This window comes from Ranitomeya variabilis, chromosome 2, assembly GCF_051348905.1.
Source record: "Ranitomeya variabilis isolate aRanVar5 chromosome 2, aRanVar5.hap1, whole genome shotgun sequence".
In the NCBI taxonomy this organism is placed as follows: domain Eukaryota; kingdom Metazoa; phylum Chordata; class Amphibia; order Anura; family Dendrobatidae; genus Ranitomeya; species Ranitomeya variabilis.
The window spans coordinates 884,294,069-884,316,400 of NC_135233.1; the positions used below are offsets into that span (position 1 = coordinate 884,294,069).

The 22,332-nt window shown below is 42.2% G+C and overlaps 1 protein-coding gene across 26 annotated transcripts in view; it reads left to right on the plus strand.

Annotated features, from left to right (window-relative positions):
* DLG1 (discs large MAGUK scaffold protein 1) overlaps positions 1-22,332 on the plus strand; it is a 389,579-nt gene that overhangs the window by 247,403 nt on the left and 119,844 nt on the right. For all 26 annotated transcript variants that reach the window (XM_077290372.1, XM_077290374.1, XM_077290377.1 and 23 more), the window contains 5 exons: positions 7,369-7,422; positions 11,740-11,790; positions 13,390-13,514; positions 17,548-17,717; positions 20,414-20,550. In XM_077290372.1, the coding sequence (XP_077146487.1) occupies positions 7,369-7,422; positions 11,740-11,790; positions 13,390-13,514; positions 17,548-17,717; positions 20,414-20,550 (537 nt within the window). The remainder of the gene's footprint in view (positions 1-7,368; positions 7,423-11,739; positions 11,791-13,389; positions 13,515-17,547; positions 17,718-20,413; positions 20,551-22,332) is intronic.

Here is a 22,332-nt window from a genome sequence, read left to right on the forward strand (position 1 = left end):
TGACTGTGTTAGAACGCTGATTCTGCTGTGAAATAAAATGGCCAAGTTGCAGCAAGTCACATGCGACGCGTATAGCGGTCTATGGCGAGTGAGTCGTTTGTAATAGAAATCTAACTTTTTGGGAAATATTTCCGAACCACGTGTCAGTTGCTGGTTGTCCCCGTCACAGTGCGACACCATACGAAATCATTAGATGCAATGCGTCACTACATTTTAGTGATGTGACAAATGTCGCCCTGTAACCCCGGCCTAAATGAGGCAAGTGCATCTTACAGAGCAGGAAATACCTACAAAACCTAAAGAAAATATACTGCTGCCTTGTCTTTTTCCTTATCACCCATAATTCACTGAACTCTCGCCATGCTAGTGTACTGTGAGTAAGGCTGGAGTCACCGCAGTGTATGGCATCGGGTGCGATATGCTAATGACCCTCGGCTCCCGCTCTGCGGCGAGTGTGAACCGAGTGTCGGTGCTCTGTGCTCCGATTCTCTCGCATGACCGGAACGGAGCACAGCTGCAGAGGAGACGGAGAAAGTAATCTCTCCATCTCCCCTGCTGCCGGTGTCTGCCTACACCGCACTGTGATGTTTCATAGACTTGTATGGGTGCGAGTGAGCAGAGTCTCGCTGCAAATCGTTCACACCGAATCTGCATGAGAAATTAATCGCAGATCTGAGCTGCCCCATAAAGTAACACTGGGCAGAGTGTAATGTGATGATTTATTGCATAGCACTGGGCCGTGTGATACGCTTGTGTGACTCCAGCATAACCAACTTCTCAATTGAAGGAGTGAAGAACGTCTAATTTCCTAGCGCAAATTTATATTTACAAGACTAAAACGAAGTCCGCTGTTACCCACCAAGCATTTCAATTGTTCTTCTTTTTCACAAATAGAAGTATTAGGGGCTGGATATGCAGAATGTAAAACGAGTTATAAATGAACTGTGAACTTTGGTACCAGCCATATCAGAACCAAATATATGCTCATGACCTGCAGTGTACTCGCCATTATATTGCAGCTTCCCCTTATCGTGGACATATTTTCACATGAGTAACACAGGTGGAGTAAGGAGGCCTGACCCTGGGTGACTGTCCTGCCGCATGCACTCTGCTAAGGCTGTGTATCCTGAAAGGATTAGTCCGCCAGGGTCGTCTCTCCTCACTCAGCCGCTTTTGATGATGTGAAGACATTTTTACCATTTGAGGAAACTGCAGTCTATTGATAGGAACTGTGCTCGCTATTATTGATAGATTGGGAACTGTGCTCACTATTATTGATAGAATTGAGAACTGTGCTCACTTTTATTGATAGATTTGGGAACTGTGCTCACTATTATTGATAGATTTGGGAACTGTGCTCACTATTATTGATAGATTTGGGAACTGTGCTCACTATTATTGATAGATTTGGGAACTGTGCTCACTTTTATTGATAGATTTGAGAACTGTGCTCACTTTTATTGATAGATTTGAGAACTGTGCTCACTTTTATTGATAGATTTGGGAACTGTGCTCGCTAGTATTGATAGATTTGGGAACTGTGCTCACTTTTATTGATAGATTTGGGAACTGTGCTCGCTAGTATTGATAGATTTGGGAACTGTGCTCACTTTTATTGATAGATTTGGGAACTGTGCTCGCTAGTATTGATAGATTTGAGAACTGTGCTCACTTTTATTGATAGATTTGAGAACTGTGCTCACTTTTATTGATAGATTTGAGAACTGTGCTCACTTTTATTGATAGATTTGGGAACTGTGCTCACTTTTATTGATAGATTTGAGAACTGTGCTCACTTTTATTGATACATTTGGGAACTGTGCTCACTTTTATTGATAGATTTGAGAACTGTGCTCACTTTTATTGATAGATTTGAGAACTGTGCTCACTTTTATTGATAGATTTGGGAACTGTGCTTACTTTTAGGGTATGTGCACATGCTGCGGACTGGTGTACGGATTTTTCTGCACTGATTTTGATAAATCCGCAGGGAAAAAACACTGCGTTTTTCCTGCGGATTTTTCGCGGTTTTTGTGCGGATTCTACTGCGGTTTTACACCTCCGGTTTTTTAGTATGGAGCAGGTGTAAAATCGCTGCTGATTCCGCACAAAGAATTGACATGCTGCGGAAAATAAACCGCAGCGTTTCCGCGCGTTTTTTTCCGCAGCATGTGCACAGCAGTTTTTATTTTCCATAGGTTCACATGGTACTCTACACCGCATCGGAAACTGCATGGGAAACTGCTGCGGATCCGCAGCGTCAAAAACGCTGCGGATCCGCAGTAAAAACCGCAACGTGTGAACATACCCTATGGGTATGTGCACACGATGCAGATTTAGTGAAGAATTGGTGCAGAACTGCAGCAGATTTTTCTGCTGCAGAAACGCTGCAGAACTGCACTGTGATTTACAATGTAAATCAATGTGAAAAAAAAAAGCTGTGCAGAAAAATCTGCGCAGAAACGCTGCAGATTTCAAAGAAGTGCATGTCACTTTTGTGCGTTTCTGCAGCGTTTCTGCACCCCTCCATTAATAGAAATCTGCAGTGGTAAAAATCTGCACAAAAACTGCACCAAAAAACGCACAAGAAACACATAAAAAACGCACCTGCGGATTCTGCCAGGAGATGCAGATTTAGAGCAGAAAATTCTGCACCACATTTCCTACGTGTGCACATAGCCTTAGGCTATGTGCACACGTTGCGGATTCGGCTTAGGAATTTCTGGTGCGGATTCTGTCTCTCCTGGCTGAAAACGCACCTGCGGTTTTTTGTGCGGTTCCGCAGTGTTTTTTTGTGTGTTTTTGCTGCGGTTTTCTTGCGGATTTGCTGCGTTTTTTTACCCCTGCGGTTTTCTATAATGGAATGGGTACAAAAACGCTGCAGATTCACAAAAAGGAATTGACATGCTATTTCTTTTAAACCGCAGCGTTTCCGCAGCGGATTTTCCGCACCATTAGCACAGCATTTGTTTTTTCTCATTGATTTAGGGCTTGTTCACACTTTGCAGATTTTGCTGCGGATTTTTCCGCAACGGATTTGGAAAAACCGCAGTGCAAAACCGCTGCCGTTTTCACTGCGGATTTTCCTGCGGTTTCTTCTGCGGATTCCTCTGCGGGTTTTCAACAGCACTTTCCTATTGGTGCATGTTGAAAACCGCTGCGGAATCCGCAGAAAGAAGTGACATGCTCCTTCTTTTTTTCCGCAGCAATTCCGCGTGGTTTTTAAAGGGATTTTCCGCAATGTGGGCACAGCGGTTTTTGTTTTCCATAGGGTAACGTTGTACTGTACCCTGCATGGAAAACTGCTGCGGATCCGCAGCGTCAAATCCGCTGCGGATCCGCAGCAAAAACCGCAAAGTGTGAACATAGCCTCACTGTAAATCAATTGCGGATCTGCAGCTTTTCTGCACTGCAAAAAACGCTGCGGATCCGCATAGAATCCGCAACGTGTGCACATACCCTTATGATAGATTTGGGAACTGTGCTCGCTTTTATTGATAGATTTGTTAACGTTGATTTGTTTTTTATTTTTTTAGACAGATTTTTATGGGACTTTACCAAAATCTAAAAATCTTTTCATATACAGTAATCTAGTTGGTGTCTCTTTAGCTGCTCTTTACCTGCATTTTTGGACAGTGATGTTTTTATTTAAAAAAATGCAGCATGTTTGAAGGTATGGCGCTTTTTCAAAACTTTATCTCTGTAGGGCTTTTTTTTTTAAAAGCTTGGTAAATAATAATACTGCAGGTGTTTTACAAATGTGTTTTTTTGTATCCCCTTTTCTGCTACGATCCATAACTTTATAATGTGTCTAACAACATAAACATGAGAGGGCCGGTTTTGTTTTTGTTTTTTTTTCTTTTTTTGCGGGACAAGTTGTAGTTTCCCTAGACCAATAACTTTTTCAGTCGATGGGTCTATGAGGACTTGTCTTTTGCAGGGCGAGCTGATGTTTTATTTACAACATTTTGAAGTATTAATACAATTTTATTTTCTCATTGCGACATTTACTGATCAGGTTAAATAATTTTGTTTCTTGCTAGATCAGACTTTTATGGATGCAGCGATACCACATGTGTTATTTATTTATTTTTTAATGGGAGAAAAGGGGGAATTAAGTTTTTAACCCCTTCACAACAGCCGTCGCACATGTATAGTGTTGTGGGAGGTGCGTTTTTGGAAACCACCGTACATGTACAGCTTGTTTTGCTATATGAGAGCTGACACTCTGTGGCAATGCCCACGATCGGTGTTAGTGCCGATTTAACCTTTCTGATGTCGCTGGTGACAGCGCCATCATTTGGCAGAGTGAGGGAGCTCCCTTTCTGCTCTGATTGGCACAACGCAGTTGCATTGTGTCGATGGTCTCAATAGTGACCCCGAGCAGAAAGATAGCCATGGGTCACCTACGTACAGTTTGCCTGTAAGTTCCTGCTTAGAGTAGGAGCTAATGTCCTCATCCCTGTTTGAGAGATGCTGATCTAATGCCTTGCAATGCAAAAGCATTGCAAAGTATTAGATCTGCGATCAGGGCATCCTGGCCATCTTGTTGCATCCTGGGAAAAGGGTAAAAAAAAAAAGTTTAAAAAATTAAAAATAAAATAAAACATGAATTATAAAAAAAGTGTTTTTAAAAATATGAAAAAAATAGCAAAATAAAGATTTAAAAACAAAAAGAAACAAATAAAGGACATATATTTGCTATCGCTGCGTCCTGAACGACCTGACCTATAAAACTGTCCCACTAGCTAACCCTCTACAGTGAACACTGTAAAAAAAAAAAAAAAACATAGCAAGAACTATGGTTTTTCATCGTTCCTCTGGACAAAAAGTGGGGAAAAAACAGTGTGAGGGTATGTGCACACGTCCGGATTTCTTGCAGAAATTTCCTGAAGAAAACCGGAAATTTTCTGCAAGAAATCCGCATTTTTTTTCCCTTTTTTTTAGCATTCTGCAAGCGTAATTAGCTTGCAGAATGCTAGAGTTTTCCAAGCGATCTGTAGCATCGCTTGGAAAACTGACTGACAGGTTGGTCACACTTGTCAAACATAGTGTTTGACAAGTGTGACCAACTTTTTACTATAGATGCTGCTTATGCAGCATCTATAGTAAAAGATAGAATGTTTAAAAATAATTAAAAAAAATTAAAAAAAATGCTTATACTCACCCAGACGATCTCCTCAGCGGCGTCCGTTCCTCTTCCTATAGCTGGTGTGTGCGCGCAGGAGTATAGGACTATTTTTTATTTTAATTCTTTTATTTTTGACCAATTTTATGGTGCCCAGTGCGTGGAGGAGAGTCTCCTCTCCTCCACCCTGGGTACCAACCGCACATAATCTGCTTACTTCCCGCATGGTGTGCACAGCCCCGTGCGGGAAGTAAGCAGATCAATGGACTCCTAGGTGTGCGGAATCCCCGCAATCTGCATTTTTATTGAACATGTTGCTTTTTTTTCCGCGATGCGATTTTTTCGTGGAAAAAATCGCAACATTTGCACAAAAAATGCGGGATACACTGTAAATAATAGGAGGCATATGTTAGCGCATTTTTCACGTTTTTATCGCGGTTTTATAGCGGAAAAAACATGAAAAAAACGCAAAAAATCCTGACGTGTGCACATACCCGACAGTAGCCAAACATGAAATAAACTAAATAAATCTGGTATCGCTGTAATCGCACCAACCCAAAGAATAAAGTCGTCTAATCTCTTATACTGCAAGAGGTACAGCGTAAAAAATAAAACCATCTCTTCACCTGCTGTTGTTTTATTCATTCTGCCTCCCAAAGATCGCAGTAAGGCTCGGCTCCCACTTATCCTGCGCTCTATGCTGAGTGCTTACACCGGGGTTTCCATATAAATCTCCGAAAAATGTGATTTAGATGGAGCCCCCGGCGGAAGATTCCCTATAATGGGACAGATGGATGCACTGTGGACTTCAGTTTTGTTTAACCCTGAAAAGGACAGCAATGAACAGAGGCCAAACTGAGTAACTCTGCTGCCTCATTATAGTGAATGGATCCCTTGGGTCATGTCACTCAGAGATTTAGATGGAAACTCCTAAGTAAGTGCTCAGCGTAGAGCATCGGATAACTGTGATCCAAAACGTTATATAAAATGTTTCCAACAAAAGCTTCTTCTCAATCCACAAAATAAACGATTGCGGAATACTCAATATTGCATTACCAAGGTATTGCTATATGCATAGTGAAAATGTTGGTCTCCTGTGAATCCCAGCCATGGGCTGCTTTTCATAGGAGTACTGTAACAACAGGTATGAGGGTCTTCAGCAGTCATGTAAACACATGAGCACCTTGTGATTGGGTTGCAGGAGGGGAGAGGTGGGCGATGAGTATATTGAGCAGCGCGACCCCAAATCTGTACTATTTCAAATGCTACAAATCAATATTTGAAGTGGTTATCACTATTGATAGTGCTCCGCTGCACTAGATCTGGTGTATCATTGTGTCTCCATCATATGCCATGCTGGTGTGTAATGTGAAGGAAGGGGTTATTGGGAATCTAGCCACACAATCCACTGCGCCACACTGTTTATATGGTGATATTGTTCTTTGAAAATATCATCCATACCTTTATTTACGCAACCTGTTGCTCCCTGCAGAATAAATTGCAGTATTATTTCCTTTGCAAGGGAGGCTAAAGTGCTTTGGACATGCTTCATTCCCTGCCTGACTGATGGCTTACTGAGTAAGCAGCCAGTGAGCTGTCAGTGAAGCAGACGGTGGTCCTAGGCAGTGAGTGGAGCCAGAGGCTCGGAAAGGGGTTTGGCATGTCCCTTGCATAGGAATTAATACTGCAGTTTTTGGGTCAGGCAGCAGATTCCATAAATAAAGGGATGATATTCTCTAAGGCTACTTTCACACTAGCGTCGGGCCGACGTTCCCGACGCTAGCGTTGTCTCCGCCGCACAACGGGGGCAGCGGATGCATTTTTCCAGCGCATCCGCTGCCCCATTGTGAGGTGGGGGTGGAGTTCCGGCCGCGCATGCGCGGTCAGAAAAGACGTTTACGACGGAGCAAAAAACGTTGCAAGCAACGTTTTTTGCTCCCGACGGTCCGCCACTGCATGACGCATCCGTCGCACGACGGGTGCGACGTGTGGCAATCCATCACAATGCGTCGCTTAATGTTAATCAATGGTGAAAAAACGCATCCTGCAAACACTTTTGCAGGATGCGTTTTTTTGGCAAAACGACGCATTGTGACGGAATGCAGTTAACGCTAGTGTGAAAGTAGCCTTACAATGATCACCTTGACCATATAAACAGTTTGAGTTTTAATTTTTTTATCTGCTTAAAATTGTTCTGAATTTTTGAGAATACATATCTGTAACTTTTCTTTTTTTTCTAGGCAAATCCCCCACCTGTGATTGTAAATACAGATAATCTGGACACACCACCTTATGTAAGTCCTGTGCGAATATTTGTTTTTGTTTGTTTTCAGTTCTACTGTGAAGATATTTTTTCACATTCTGGAGGGTTAAGAAATGTCTATTTAAGTGCATTTCATAGAGACTAAGGCCTCATTCTGGAGTCCAAAAAAAAGTCTGTTTCAACAGTGTTTGCTCAGTGTGTCAGTATTTGCCATCAGTGTTTCATCAGTGATTTTCATATTTGAAAAAAAATAATAATAATTACAAAGCGTCTCCTATCTCACGCAGACTGTTGCCATCCATTTGCAGTCTGGGATTTTCATGAACTCAGACTTGTGGTGTTTTCATCCATGATGCCACTAAAAACAAACATGTCTGTGACTTTTTTTTGCTGATACGCCGCAAAAAAAACCCACTGCTATTTGGACAGGCCCATAGACTGTAATGGTCAAGTGTTCTATCTGTGAAAACTACGTCTTCTTGTGGCCCCAGAGCTCTCGTACGGTTGTGAGGATAAGCTTTATTTTATCGGGGCCAAGCGAAGGGTTGCTGCAGCAGCGATGACATTACAACTGTAGCACCTGCCTGCTGCAGACAGTCCCTGGTCTCAGGGATCTAATGCTGACTATCTTAAACTTCCGTATTAACCATGAATTGTAAGATGATAAAATGTTTTTGTTTTGGTTTTTTTTCTCTTAAATTCTGCTCTGCCACATCTTGTGTGTGTCGAAAAAACATGAATGCTGCCAGGTCAGGAAGGCCATACTGTGACTGCATTGGCTTCATTGGCTATATTTTGGATCCTTTCAGAATTCATTTTTTTGGGGGGAAATCTGTCAGAATGCCCAACGTAGTGCTACATGGAGAGCATTATAGAAGTGTAATACTACCCTAAGTAACATGGCACTGAAATCAGGCTCTCTGCTCCTATTTTATGTGAAGAATTCTTCTACATACTTGTTTCTTGTAATATTTACAAACAACTGGGTATTTAAAAGGAAAAAATGTAGAGTGAAGCACGCCATTTAAAACCATTAATAATAATAATAATAATAATCTAATAATAATAATCTTTATTTATATAGCGCCAACATATTCCGCAGCAACCATTAATGAATGGAGAAGATAATAATTAGCTGCTGACCAGGACACAAGTAATAGTATCGAAGCTGCTTTATAAGCAAAATCTGTCCATTAAATTTTTAGTGTTTGTGAAGTTGTATCCCCCATGGGTGGATACTTTTACCAGTGGTTTCATTAGAAATTTGTGTAGAATCACATGTCCTTCTCGCAGTGGTTGTCTGGCCAGAATTGCAGCAGTAATAACATCTGGCTGTATGTCAATTAAATGTTGATGTCTGCTGGTTCACGGCAACTTTGGCTTTTGGAAGGAGAATTTCCAGGTGGTTTTTCCAACAGAACATTCCTTAAAACGAGTGGTGGTGAACTGAGAACTTGCAGACACGTGCTGACATGCAGATTGGCTCCGTTTCAAATCAGCTGCAGCTAAAAGGAGTTTGTATTGTGGTCATCTGCCATTTAGCAGAGTAACAGCACCACCATTAACAATGAAGCCTCTTATTAATCATCAGCTTGGAAATCAAGCTCATCTACAGGTCCTTCTCAAAAAAATAGCATATAGTGTTAAATTTCATTATTTACCATAATGTAATGATTACAATTAAACTTTCATATATTATAGATTCATTATCCACCAACTGAAATTTGTCAGGTCTTTTATTGTTTTAATACTGATGATTTTGGCATACAACTCCTGATAACCCAAAAAACCTGTCTCAATAAATTAGCATATTTCACCCGTCCAATCAAATAAAAGTGTTTTTTAATAACAAACAAAAAAAACAATCAAATAATAATGTTCAGTTATGCACTCAATACTTGGTCGGGAATCCTTTGGCAGAAATGACTGCTTCAATGCGGCGTGGCATGGAGGCAATCAGCCTGTGACACTGCTGAGATGTTATGGAGGCCCAGGATGCTTCAATAGCGGCCTTAAGCTCATCCAGAGTGTTGGGTCTTGCGTCTCTCAACTTTCTCTTCACAATATCCCACAGATTCTCTATGGGGTTCAGGTCAGGAGAGTTGGCAGGCCAATTGAGCACAGTAATACCATGGTCAGTAAACCATTTACCAGTGGTTTTGGCACTGTGAGCAGGTGCCAGGTCGTGCTGAAAAATGAAATCTTCATCTCCATAAAGCATTTCAGCCGATGGAAGCATGAAGTGCTCCAAAATCTCCTGATAGCTAGCTGCATTGACCCTGCCCTTGATGAAACACAGTGGACCAACACCAGCAGCTGACATGGCACCCCACACCATCACTGACTGTGGGTACTTGACACTGGACTTCAGGCATTTTGGCATTTCCTTCTCCCCAGTCTTCCTCCAGACTCTGGCACCTTGATTTCCGAATGACATGCAAAATTTGCTTTCATCAGAAAAAAGTACTTGGGACCACTTAGCAACAGTCCAGTGCTGCTTCTCTGTAGCCCAGGTCAGGCGCTTCTGCCGCTGTTTATGGTTCAAAAGTGGCTTTACCTGGGGAATGCGGCACCTGTAGCCCATTTCCTGCACACGCCTGTGCACGGTGGCTCTGGATGTTTCCACACCAGACTCAGTCCACTGCTTCCTCAGGTTCCCCAAGGTCTGGAATCGGTCCTTCTCCACAATCTTCCTCAGGGTCCGGTCACCTCTTCTCGTTGTACAGCGTTTTCTGCCACATTGTTTCCTTCCAACAGACTTACCATTGAGGTGCCTTGATACAGCACTCTGGGAACAGCCTATTTGTTGAGAAATTTCTTTTTGGGTCTTACCCTCTTGCTTGAGGGTGTCAATGATGGCCTTCTTGACATCTGTCAGGTCGCTAGTCTTACCCATGATGGGGGTTTTGAGTAATGAACCAGGCAGGGAGTTTTTAAAAGCCTCAGGTATCTTTTGCATGTGTTTAGAGTTAATTAGTTGATTCAGAAGATTAGGGTAATAGGTCGTTTAGAGGACCTTTTCTTGATATGCTAATTTATTGAGACAGGTTTTTTGGGTAATCAGGAGTTGTATGCCAAAATCATCAGTATTAAAACAATAAAAGACCTGACAAATTTCAGTTGGTGGATAATGAATCTATAATATATGAAAGTTTAATTGTAATCATTACATTATGGTAAATAATGAAATTTAACACTATATGCTAATTTTTTGAGAAGGACCTGTATATGCTGCCTTAGTTTTTGACCTGTTGTAGGCGCACCCTTGCCAGGGTGTGCCAGCCTGTATTTTTTCAGTTTTAATGTGTACAAGAAGGTAAATATTTCTGTATATTAAATGGCACACTGTGTAGAATTTATTAATTGGTATGTGCCATTCTACTGTTATGGAATACAAATATTTAGGCCATGTGCACACTTTACGTTTTTGCTGCGTTTTTTCAGTGCATATGAGTAGGGAAAAAATCTGCATAAAAATGAACGTTTATGCTGCTGTATTTTTCTTGCTAGAAATGCCTGCACCAAATGCTACCCTTAGGGTATCTTTTAGGGATATATATACACCACATTTTATGCTAAGTCTATTGCTGCATATTACAGTAGCAGCATTGTGAAATTCCTGAAATCTCATCATCTTGTGCTGCAGAGAAGATCTGTGGTGTAAATTAGCCATCACTGAGGATTTGTAATGTCTAGCATGTCAATTTATACCACAATAATGTGAATGCTGATGATTCGAGGCTGATACAGAGCAGCCAAACTCTATAACCATTAGTACGCGTCAACTTGTAAACCTATTAATAGGCCACTTTTTATAAGTTAGGTGATTGTGTCCTAGTGTTGATGAGCCACGATGTTCAGGTTTGGGGTGAGACCACACTGGGCAGCTATGCCCAACTAAGGTGGCCAAGGTGATGTGTAGCCACTTTAAATTTCTTTTCACCAAAACCTTAGAATGGGGTAAAGTAGCACAATAAGGCAGTGTGCACCTGACCTTTGTTATTCACGCTGGTCCGCTTCTAAATCTTCCTGAAAAAAGCATTGACCAAGTGCACAAAAAAAGAACCTAAGAATTTGTGTAAAAATGACTTGCTGTTAAGTTCAGCTATGATTCAGATTTACAAAGGTGCCAAGCAGCTAAAAGATGTGAGCTGACAATTCTTCTGGCATCTTCTGCTCTGAAGATGCTCAGTATGTTACTATACCATGGCCCTTTTGTGATCGTCACATGCGTGCATGACTGTATGTATGGCTGAGCTGATGTGAAAATGCTCCGTTAGTTGTAAATTTGATATTTTAGAGTTGTCTTACTGTCACAGCCATGCTAAAATGACCTGTTGTTTTACAGGTAAATGGAACCGATACAGATTATGAATACGAGGAGATCACACTTGAAAGGGTAAATTCTCGATATTGTTTGAGTGCGTTAACACGACCAGGAATAATAGCGTTTTGGACGGTGTATTTTTGCTGCTTTCTACATACGCACTTGTCTTTCAGAACTATGCGGATTTACTGCATCTAATGACAGTCTATTCAGGGAAAGTATGTAGAGGAGATTAGCGTATCAGCTACAGAAATTGACATGCTGCGGCTTTAAAGGCCTCTTTCACGCATCTGTTTTTTAGAATCAGTCAGAATCCGTCAGTGTTGAAAAGACGGATCCGTGCCGATTGTAAAAAAAAAACCTGATGCACTGGATCCGTTTTTTGACGGATCCGTTGAAGCAGCTGTAGCTGGAATTTAAAGGAACAAAATTCGAAAGAGAGAGAGAGAATTCAGCCTTCTGACGGACAGCGACGGATCCTGCGCCCATAGGCTTCCATTATAGCCAGCGACTGACAGCGCAGGATCCGTCGCTGGCCAACTTTTCGACGTACACAAAAAAACGTTCCTAGGTCCGTTGTCTCCTGCCGACGGACAACGACTTTACGACAGATCCGTCAAAAGACGGAAGAAACGGAAGACTATCCATCACAATCCGTCGCTAATACAAGTCTATGGGGGGAAAAATGGATCCAGCAGCAACGTTTGCAGGATCCGTTTTTTTTCTAAAACCGACGGATTGTGACTGATTCTAAAAAAAGGATGTGTGAAAGGGGCCTAAACCTGCACCGCATGTCAGTTTAAGCAGCGTTAAAAAGAAGCATAGTGGCCACGGGATTTCTATAAATCACATCCACTGTGCTTGTAATGTAAAACGCAGCAAAAATACACTGCCTCCAAAATGCTACTATTCCTGATCGTGGGCACGTACCTTTATATTTATACGGCAACATTTTATTAGATTATTTATTATGCGTTTCTTATGAGTGTCGTCATATTCCGCAGCGCTTTACAGACATTATCATCACTGTACCCATTGGGGCACACAATGTATATTCCCTATGAATATGTCTTTGGAGTGTAGAAGGAAACAAGAGAACCTGGAGGAAACGCACACAACACAGGGAGAACATACAGTCTCATTGCTGATGTTGTCTTGATGGGATTCGAACCCAGGAGCCTAGTTCTGCAATGCAACAGTGCTAACCACTGACCCACCGTGCTGACAACTGCTCCTCCTATTGTGTCAATGGACCTTTTATTCTATATAACAATATTTGTATTTGTTACATCGGGATTGTACTGAAAGATTTTTCCCAAACTTTGCAGTGGTAGGTGTCCGCAACACCCTTCAATCTAACGTCAATCTCAGAATAGTATGGTTTATCTGTAAAATATTTTCCGTCCCCTTTAGTTTCCATATTTCGTGTTTATACCATTTTGATTTTTGAAACGCCCTGAGTATACAGCTAAACTTTAGTTTATACAGTGTAAGACATGTTCTACTTGTATCTTCATATGTACAATACGATATTGACCTGAGCATAGATAAAACAGTCCATATTGTGTCCGCCGCATTCATCTCGTTATTTTCAGTATGTTTCTGATGATGAGCCATTCTGTGCAGTGCAACTTTTTATATAATAATTTTTTTTGTTGTGGTTTGTTTCAGGGAACATCAGGACTTGGATTTAGCATTGCTGGAGGTACCGATAATCCGCACATTGGAGAGGATACAAGCATTTTTATTACAAAAATTATTTCTGGGGGTGCAGCAGCCCAAGATGGAAGGTTACGGTAGGTACAATTTAGGTGATGAAGACATGCATACAATTCATAGATCTGTTATTTGTAATATAAAGCTTGGAAAGTACATTCATAGTATGGTGTTTAGTATGTTGTGGGCATCCTTTTTTTTAAGGGGTGAAGGAGAGTTTCATTTGTTTATTGAGTTGGAGAAAAAGGACCTTGATTAATGTTTTTTCTTAAAGGGAATCGGTCACCTCATTTTTCGCATATAAGCTGCAGCCACCGCCATTAGGGGCTTATCTACAGCATTCTGTAATGCTGTGGATAAGCCCCCGATGTAACCTGAAAGATGAGAAAAACAAGTTAGATTATATTCACCCAGGGGCGGTCCAGGTCCGATGGGCGTCGCAGATCCGGGTCGTCCCATCTTCATACGATGTTGTCATCCTTCTTGCTTTGTGTTGCGGCTCTTGCACAGGTGTACTGATTTGCCCTGTTGAGGGCAGAGTAAAGTACTGCAGTGTGCAGGCGCTGGGCCTCACTGAGCTTTCCCGGCTCCTGCGCACTGCAGTACTTCGATCTGCCCTCAACAGGGCAGACAAAGTACGCCGGAGCCGCGACAGAATCAAGGAAGAGGACGTCATCGCATGATGATGGGAGGCGCCGCACCGGACCGCTTTTGGGTGAGTATAATCTAACTTTTTTTTCTTACCTTTCAGGTTACATCCGGGGGCTTATCTACATCATTACAGAATGCTGTAGACAAGCCCCTAATGGCGGTGGCCGCAGCTTATATGCAAAAAATGAGGTGACAGATTCCCTTTAAGACCTTAGATATGTATCAAAACTAGTTAAAAGGGAAAGTGGACCATTGCCCATTACAACCAGTGGAGTCACTAGTTTAAATTTTACAATCATCGTTTGAGAAATTTAGATTGGGAATCTAGTTTCCAAGAGTGATGATTCATTTTCGTCACTAAATTTAACGATAAATGATAAAGGTGGATACACTTGCCCACAGTGATCAGTCTACATAGATTGTTTGTTTATGTGTTTTTTTTTCCTTTGCGTTTTTACTGAAAATAAAGGTCTTGCAAAATCTGTCTGATATCTGATCTCTTTACTGTCCTGGTTAGTCTACCGCAAACAACAGGTCTGATTATACACTGCTCAAAAAAATAAGGGGAACACATAAACAGAATATAACTCCAAGTAAATCAAACTTCTGTAAAATCAAACTGTCCACTTAGGAAGCAACAATTGACAATCAATTTCACATGCTGTTGTGCAAATGGAATAGACAACAGATGGAAATTATTGGCAGTTATCAAGACACCCTCAATAAAGGAGTGGTTCTGCAGGTGGGGACCACATCTTAGTACCAATGCTTTCTGGCTGATGTTTTGGTCATTTTTGAATGTTGGTTGTGCTTTCTCACTTGTGGTAGCATGAGACGGACTCTACAACCCACACAAGTGGCTCAGGTAGTGCAGCTCATCCAGGATGGCACAACAATGCAAGCTGTGGCAAGAAGGTTTGCTGTGTCTGTCAGCGTAGTGTCCAGAGGCTGGAGGCGCTGCCAGGAGACAGGCCAGTACACCAGGAGACGTGGAGGGGGCTGTAGGAGTGCAACAACCCAGCAGCAGGACTGCTACCTCAGCCTTTGTGCAAGGAGGAACAGGAGGAGCACTGCCAGAGCCCTGCAAAATTACCTCCAGCAGGCCACAAATGTGAATGTGTCTGCAAAAACGGTTAGAAATTGACTCCATGAGGATGGACTGAGTGCCCGACAGATGGGGGTTGTGCTCATAGCCCAACGCCGTGCAGGATGCTTGGCATTTGCCACAGAACACCAGGATTGGCAAATTCGCCACTGGCGCCCTGTTCTCTTCACAGATGAAAGCAGGTTCACACAGCACATGTGACAGACGTGACAGAGTCTGGAGAAGCCATGGAGAGCGATCTGCTGCCTGCAACATCCTTTAGCATGACCGATTTGGCAGTGGGTCAGTAATGGTGTGGGATGGCATTTCTTTGGAGGGCTGCACAGCCCTCCATGTGCTCGCCAGAGGTAGCCTGACTGCCATTTGTTACCGAGATGAGATCCTCAGACCCTTTGTGAGACCATATGCTGGTACGGTTGGCCCAGGGTTCCTCCTAATGCAGGACAATGCCAGACCTCATGTGGCTGGAGTGTGTCAGCAGTTCCTGCAAGATGAAGGCATTGAAGCTATGGACTGGCCCGCCCGTTCCCCAGACCTGAATCCGCTTGAACATATCTGGGACATCATGTCTCGCACCATCCGCCAATGTCACGTTGCACCACAGACTATCCAGGAGTTGGCGGATGCTTTAGTCCAGGTCTTGGAGGAGATCCTTCAGGAGACCATGCACCGCCTCATCAGGAGCATGCCCAAGCGTTATAGGGAGGTCATACAGGTACGTGGAGGCCACACACTCTACTGAGCATCATTTCCTTGTCTTGAGGCATTTCCACTGAAGTTGGATCAGCCTGTAACTTCATTTTCCTCTTTGATTTTGAGCATCATTCCAACTCCAGACCTCTGTGGGATGTTAGTTGTGATTTACATTGATAATTTTTAGGTTTTATTGTTCTCAACACATTCCACTATGTAATGAATAAAGATTTACAACTGGAATTTTCCATTTAGTGATATCTAGGATGTGGGATTTTAGTGTTCCCTTTTTTTTTTTGAGCAGTGTATATCGTGTGTGAATCTGGGGGGGGCAGGAGACCTCCTGACATTCACATGCAACAATTGTTTGTAGAGTTGGGCGAACCAGAACAGTGAAGTTCGGCGTCCGTACCAAATACCTACTATTCGTGAACGGACACCGAACATGGACTTCACCAGGAAGTCCGTGTTACTGTTCGGGTTTGGCTGCCTAAACACCAGGTTTTTGTCGCGCACATGACAGCGCAGCAAACACCGCTTTTAATAGGCGGTGAAATCATCACCGCCATTCAGACAGCCGCGTTTCTCACACTGTCAAATAACAGCGTGAGCCCGCAGCTGGTCCGGGGTATAAAGTTTACCTCTGGTCACTGGTGTCAGCTGATGGGACTTCCGCTCCCATCAGCCTATGCCTGCTTCCGCTAATAACAGTGAGAGCAGGAGCAGCTGATAAAAGTATTCATGCTGTTGTGCTCTAAATTAATAATGACATAAAAAATGGCGTGTGTTCCTCCATATGTTTGATAACCAGCCAGGCAAAACTCACACAGCTCGGGGCTGCACCCCTCAGCTGTCAGCTTTAGCAAGGCTGGTTATCAAGAATAGAGGGGACCCCACGCTGTTTTTTTTAATTAAATAAAACAAAAAAAGTGGGCTCCCCCCCCCCCCCCCCCTTCCCCAATTTTGATAACCAGCATTGCTAAAGCAGACATGGTGGTAAGAGGCCATGGATATTGCTCCCCTCCCATCCTAAAAATAGCAGCTCGCAGCCTCCCAGTAAAGGCGCATCTAATAGATGCACCAATTCTGGCACTTTGCCCGACTCTTCCCACTTGCCCTGTAGCAGTGGCAAGTGGGGTTCATATTTGTGGAGCTGATGTAACCTTTGTATTGCCCGGTGACATCAAACCCACGGCTTAGTAATGGAGAGGTGTCTGTAAGATACTTCTCCATCACATGGTAAATAAAGACACAGCCAGATTAAAGTATTTTTATTAGAAATAAATCAAAACACACTTTTACTTTAATAATAACTAACACCTAATGCCTAATTCCACTGAATCTCTTGTCTCCTGTAATAAAACAAAAGTAAAAAACAACCATAGCACTTGTCCATTGTTTTATCCATGTCTGGGGGATAAACCCTTTTCAACCAGGACTGTACCAAAATTCAGCCGTCCAGGCTGAGAACCACTGGTGACTGAACTGCGAGCGCAGCCTCCATGGCCAGCGGTGATGTCATCGAGGTTACCTCCGGTCACTGAGGCTGTGTTCCCAGTTGGGCTGAACTGCCGTGACCTTGGGGAGATCCTTGCTAGCACCATGAGAGTTTCTCAGTTGTAGCATTTTGTAAATCCCCTATTCTTTCGCACTATTCTCCTTAGAGTTAATGACTGTATATTACGGGTGAATGATGTGGACGTACAAGATGTGACACACAGTAAAGCTGTTGAAGCGTTAAAGGAGGCAGGATCTATTGTGCGCCTATATGTAAGAAGAAGAAAGCCAATAACTGAGAAAATAATGGAGATAAAGCTTGTTAAAGGCCCCAAAGGTAAGAGGAAAATCCATAGCATTCATTAATTCACTGCACAATGCCTTTATTATTCCACTTATCACACAGCACCCTGCACGTAGCTCCAGCAGATGATTGAGGGTTATAGTCACTAGGTCTGCTAATGGCATATGACAATGTTGGTTTACTCAGACTCCCTGCCAGTGTAGCCTCGTTTCCTCTGAAGTTTTCAGTGTGATCTTTCTAGATTTCAGTGTGCTGTGTTCTGTAGTCTGGCACCTTAAGCAAGCCTCTGTATCTGGACTGTGGGCACCAGATACTCTTTAGTTCCCTGATAAGGTTGCCAAGCAACCGGAGAAAAGCGCATTGCAGAACATGACAATTCTGAAGGGATGGAAGGGCTCGTCATTGACAGGTTTAGGTGGGTGATATTTGAATAGCTTGTGATACAGACCAGCCACATGCCCCTGTTGAATTCAGAACCATATTCTTTATTCCTGGTATAAATGTGTATTGTAGCTGCTTAAAATTAAAGAAAAAAAAAAGCCCCATCTTAATACTTCCACCTCGACTGGTGTTTTTATAATTGCAACCATGGCATAAGTCTCCAGTTCACAAAATAAAGTACTTTGTGTTATCCAAGCAGAAGATATTCTATAATATTCTGGTCAGCTGGTCACTCCCAGAGAGGCTCTGAGTCTCCATAACTATTCTGTGTGACTGCATCCACATCACTGGCATGACAAGTGGATAAAGGGATCTGAGGCTACATTCCCACGGAAGGTCCCACTGTGATACCTGCAGTTGGATTTATCGGGTTTCATTGCGAAAAAGTGCCTGGAAGCCACACATTTCACCCTTTCACCTCACAAAGGGTGAAGCTTGCACCTATATGCGCAGCATGGATTAGCTTCTGCAGCACGTCCATGACGTTATTTAGAATCTCATGCACTTTACTGGCTCTGGAAAATGTAGCAGATTTTTCTGCAAGCAAATACTCTGAAAAATCCACTTTGTTTTCCTCACATGCTGCTTTGTAATATATTGTAGTATCGCAATCCCCAATATTATGGCTGGATCTGAAATGCTGTTCATAATATCTTTAAGCCTGAAAATAGCTTTAAGAATTTTTTAAATTTGAGCCTATAAAAAATGAGTAATATAAAGAACTATTTAATATTCTGCAGTATTTCTCTGTTCACTTGTGCCATTGATATTAATATGTGCTAACCGTACTATAGCAAAGTCCATTTCCACTCATAGGGTTAGAACAGTAAGTGAAATTGCTCTTAGAGCCAGTACCGAGTATTGCAAACCGAGATGTCATTCTGCATATGATCTGCTTTGTCAGTAGGTGCTCATTGAACTGTGATCATCAGCCATTATTGTTGTAACCCATATATATATATATATATATATATATATATATATATATATATATATATATATATATAAATAATTGCTGTGGCCATTTGCGAAGTGAGTAGTGTGCAAACAATGTCAGGAATCAGCGATTTTGTTTGCCTATGTAATGCAGCATAGTCTATTATTAAAGCATAATGTGGACGATCTTGTGTATGTGTTTACTTCTTTTAGTTGATACGCCATTTCTGCGTTATCGGCCATGTTGATTCCTTGTTCCCCTCTGATATGGTTTCCCTGATGTAGCCTACATTTCCCAAGATACCTTTGGCTGTGCAGCGGGGGCAGGGTCCCATCCCACTGTACTCAGCTGGTGGGGCAGCTTCAGCCTGGCTTCTCTGACACCTGCTTGCTATTGGTTTCTTTCTGACAGTTCTCATAAGCCGCTGTCAAGGAATACAAGAGGAAGCAGCATTTTCTAGGATTAACTAGAGTACACACACAATTAGCATAGACAGGCAGTCGGGATCAAGGGAGGTTGTATGGACTCGCCAGCAGAAATGATTTCTTCACTTGCTCAGGGAAAATGCAGAGGAGCATTGAGGGCAAAGGCTTCCTTGGTGAATAAGGAGGGCTGTCTGAGAGCTGCCATGAGGTAATTGATAGGTCATGTTCACATGAGTCGGAGACTTAGGGCTCCCTCAGACGTCTATGATTTTTCTCATCTACAAAAAAAATCATTTAATTAGTGTTTTTCAGATTAGAAATAAAACAGGACTGAAAGATTTTTCTGCCATTTTATATCCGTCTGTAAAAAATGGACAGCACATAGATAGCATCCCAGTGCTGTCCAATCTTTTATTATTGTTTATTTTCATGGAGCCATAGTCTTGCATTGGTGATTTTGATCCGATTTACACGTATTGGACTATTGTAAACTACTTTTAGTTTTTTTTCAGTACAAATTCCCAACTGGGCTTTATCTGTCCCAAAGCAGAACTTGGCTGTAAAATGCTGGCGTTCTTCATAAAATAGCGAGGATTGAACAGTTTTCTTCACACCCCAATGTTACCATTTTTATTGTCAAAGCCTTATATTCTTCCACAGTCTGCCGCTGTCAGTGCTGATGGTACAGTGCCTGAATGTATGGGCACGTCCCCAACTGTTAGTAAATGAAGAGTACAAGTATTTAGTAAAACAGATGCATCCGCAAAGCTGAGTTGTCCTCCTAAAGTATACTGTCATAAAGGAGCAAAGGACTGATCCGTTGAGATCTTTTATAAAGTAGTCAATAATACCTTATTGATATCTGAATGGGTTTGTGTTTGCAAGATTAAATACTTAGCCATATGAATATATGTTTTTTATTCTAGGCCTTGGCTTCAGTATAGCTGGCGGTGTTGGAAATCAACACATCCCAGGTGACAACAGTATCTACGTCACAAAAATCATTGAGGGTGGTGCAGCACACAAAGATGGCAAGCTTCAGATTGGGGATAAACTCCTTGCAGTAAGTATTCATTGCTAACATGATTGTAAAATGGTAAATGCAGAAAATAAACTACCTCACTACTATCTCAATGTATTCTGTGGTCTGCAGCTTCATTCTTACACATTGCTTCTCTGCCTACACTCTTAAGAGCTGACATAGAGAAATCACAAGGAGGCAAGAGAAGCAGTCTAAATCCGCATATCCTAGGGATTCAGGGAGCACCCTAGATACAGCAATACAGGTAGCAGAGACAGTTTGGAGAACTGTGGTTGTCTGCTGCTAATCATTGTGCATACTTCCCTACAATATCCCTGCTCTCCTCGCTTCTCCAACTTAAAGGGGTTGTTCACTACTAGGTCAACCCCTTCTATAAAAATAATAAAGCCTATACTCCCCTCCATCCCAACGGTGTCTGCACTCGCGGTCCCAGAGCTGTGATGCGGTTGAATGACACATGCCTGGCGCCTGATCAGCGCTGGCGTCACTGTGTCTGTCTTTGGAAACACTGAACATGAAGAGCAAGTCAGACAGCACTGATTGGGCGCCGGTGTCATGTGTGTCAACACCGCATCATGGCCCTGAAGAAAGAGAGTGCCAACATCACGGGAACGGCGTCGGGACGGGAGGGGAGTGTAGGCTCTATTTTTTTTTTATCGGTGCTGAGCATTTCGTTTAGGAAGTGGTTGTCCTAGTAGAAGACAGCCCCTTTAATGTTCATTTATGGAGAAAAATAATATAGTCAACAGTATTTGCAGGGTTGAACATAAGGAGGACAAAGCTTTGTCGGGAGGGAAGCAGTCTGAGTGCTAACTGCCTGGAGGGATTTTGTAGATGCAGATATAATCCTTTAGTACACGTGAAGTTATCTGTACAAGGGAGACCGATTTATGATTTTTATAGAAGAGAAATCTCTGCACTGTGAGCCAGACTAAGATCATGTGACCAAGAGGCACCCATAATTAAAGGGTTAAAAAGGAAGGGTGCAACTGCAATTAAGTAGATTACTGCAGCCAAGTTAACCTCTAGTTAGCTTTTATAAGCAAAAGAATAAAAAATGCGCGGCACTTTTAAAAAGCAGACTTTTAATTGTGTGCTGATCGGTGAGGGTCAGGATTCTGAGACCTCCAGTGGTCACTCTAAAGGCGTCTTAAAAGTTCTCTGGCGTAAAACTGCTTTAAATGTTGAAAAATGTTTGCGTTATTTGAAATTGTGTGGATATTTTGCTTTCTTTTGGTGTTTTAAAGTAGTTTCTGTCAGCTCTTCCATTTTTATTATTATTTATTTAAAGTGCACTGAGATTCGGTAGGGGTGCCAGGCACGCACAATAAATTATCATAATTTACATCACAAAAGTCAATCTACCTTTCATATTTTTCTGGTAGTGGCACATGGCATCTGAAAGATGTGACGTTCATTAAGAGGTGCATGCCTCATAATGAATTTGGTGCATTTAATTAAGTGCTCCATTCATTAAGATTACTGTACAAACCTCCAGTTTTAATGAATGGAATGTGGGCCTATAACCTTTTGTATTTTGAATCTTAGAAAATAAAATTTTAAGATTAACTAAACATTTGTTCAAATGTTTTTCATGTTTATAGACCCTTAAACTGTGTGCATATTGGTGACAGTCAAGGTTCTTAGATCTCCAACAATCAAACACCTCTTAGGGTACTGTCACACAGTGGCACTTTTGTCGCTACGACGGTACGATCCGTGACGTTCCAGCGATATACATACGATATCGCTGTGTCTGACACGCAGCAGCGATCAGGGACCCTGCTGAGAATCGTATGTCAT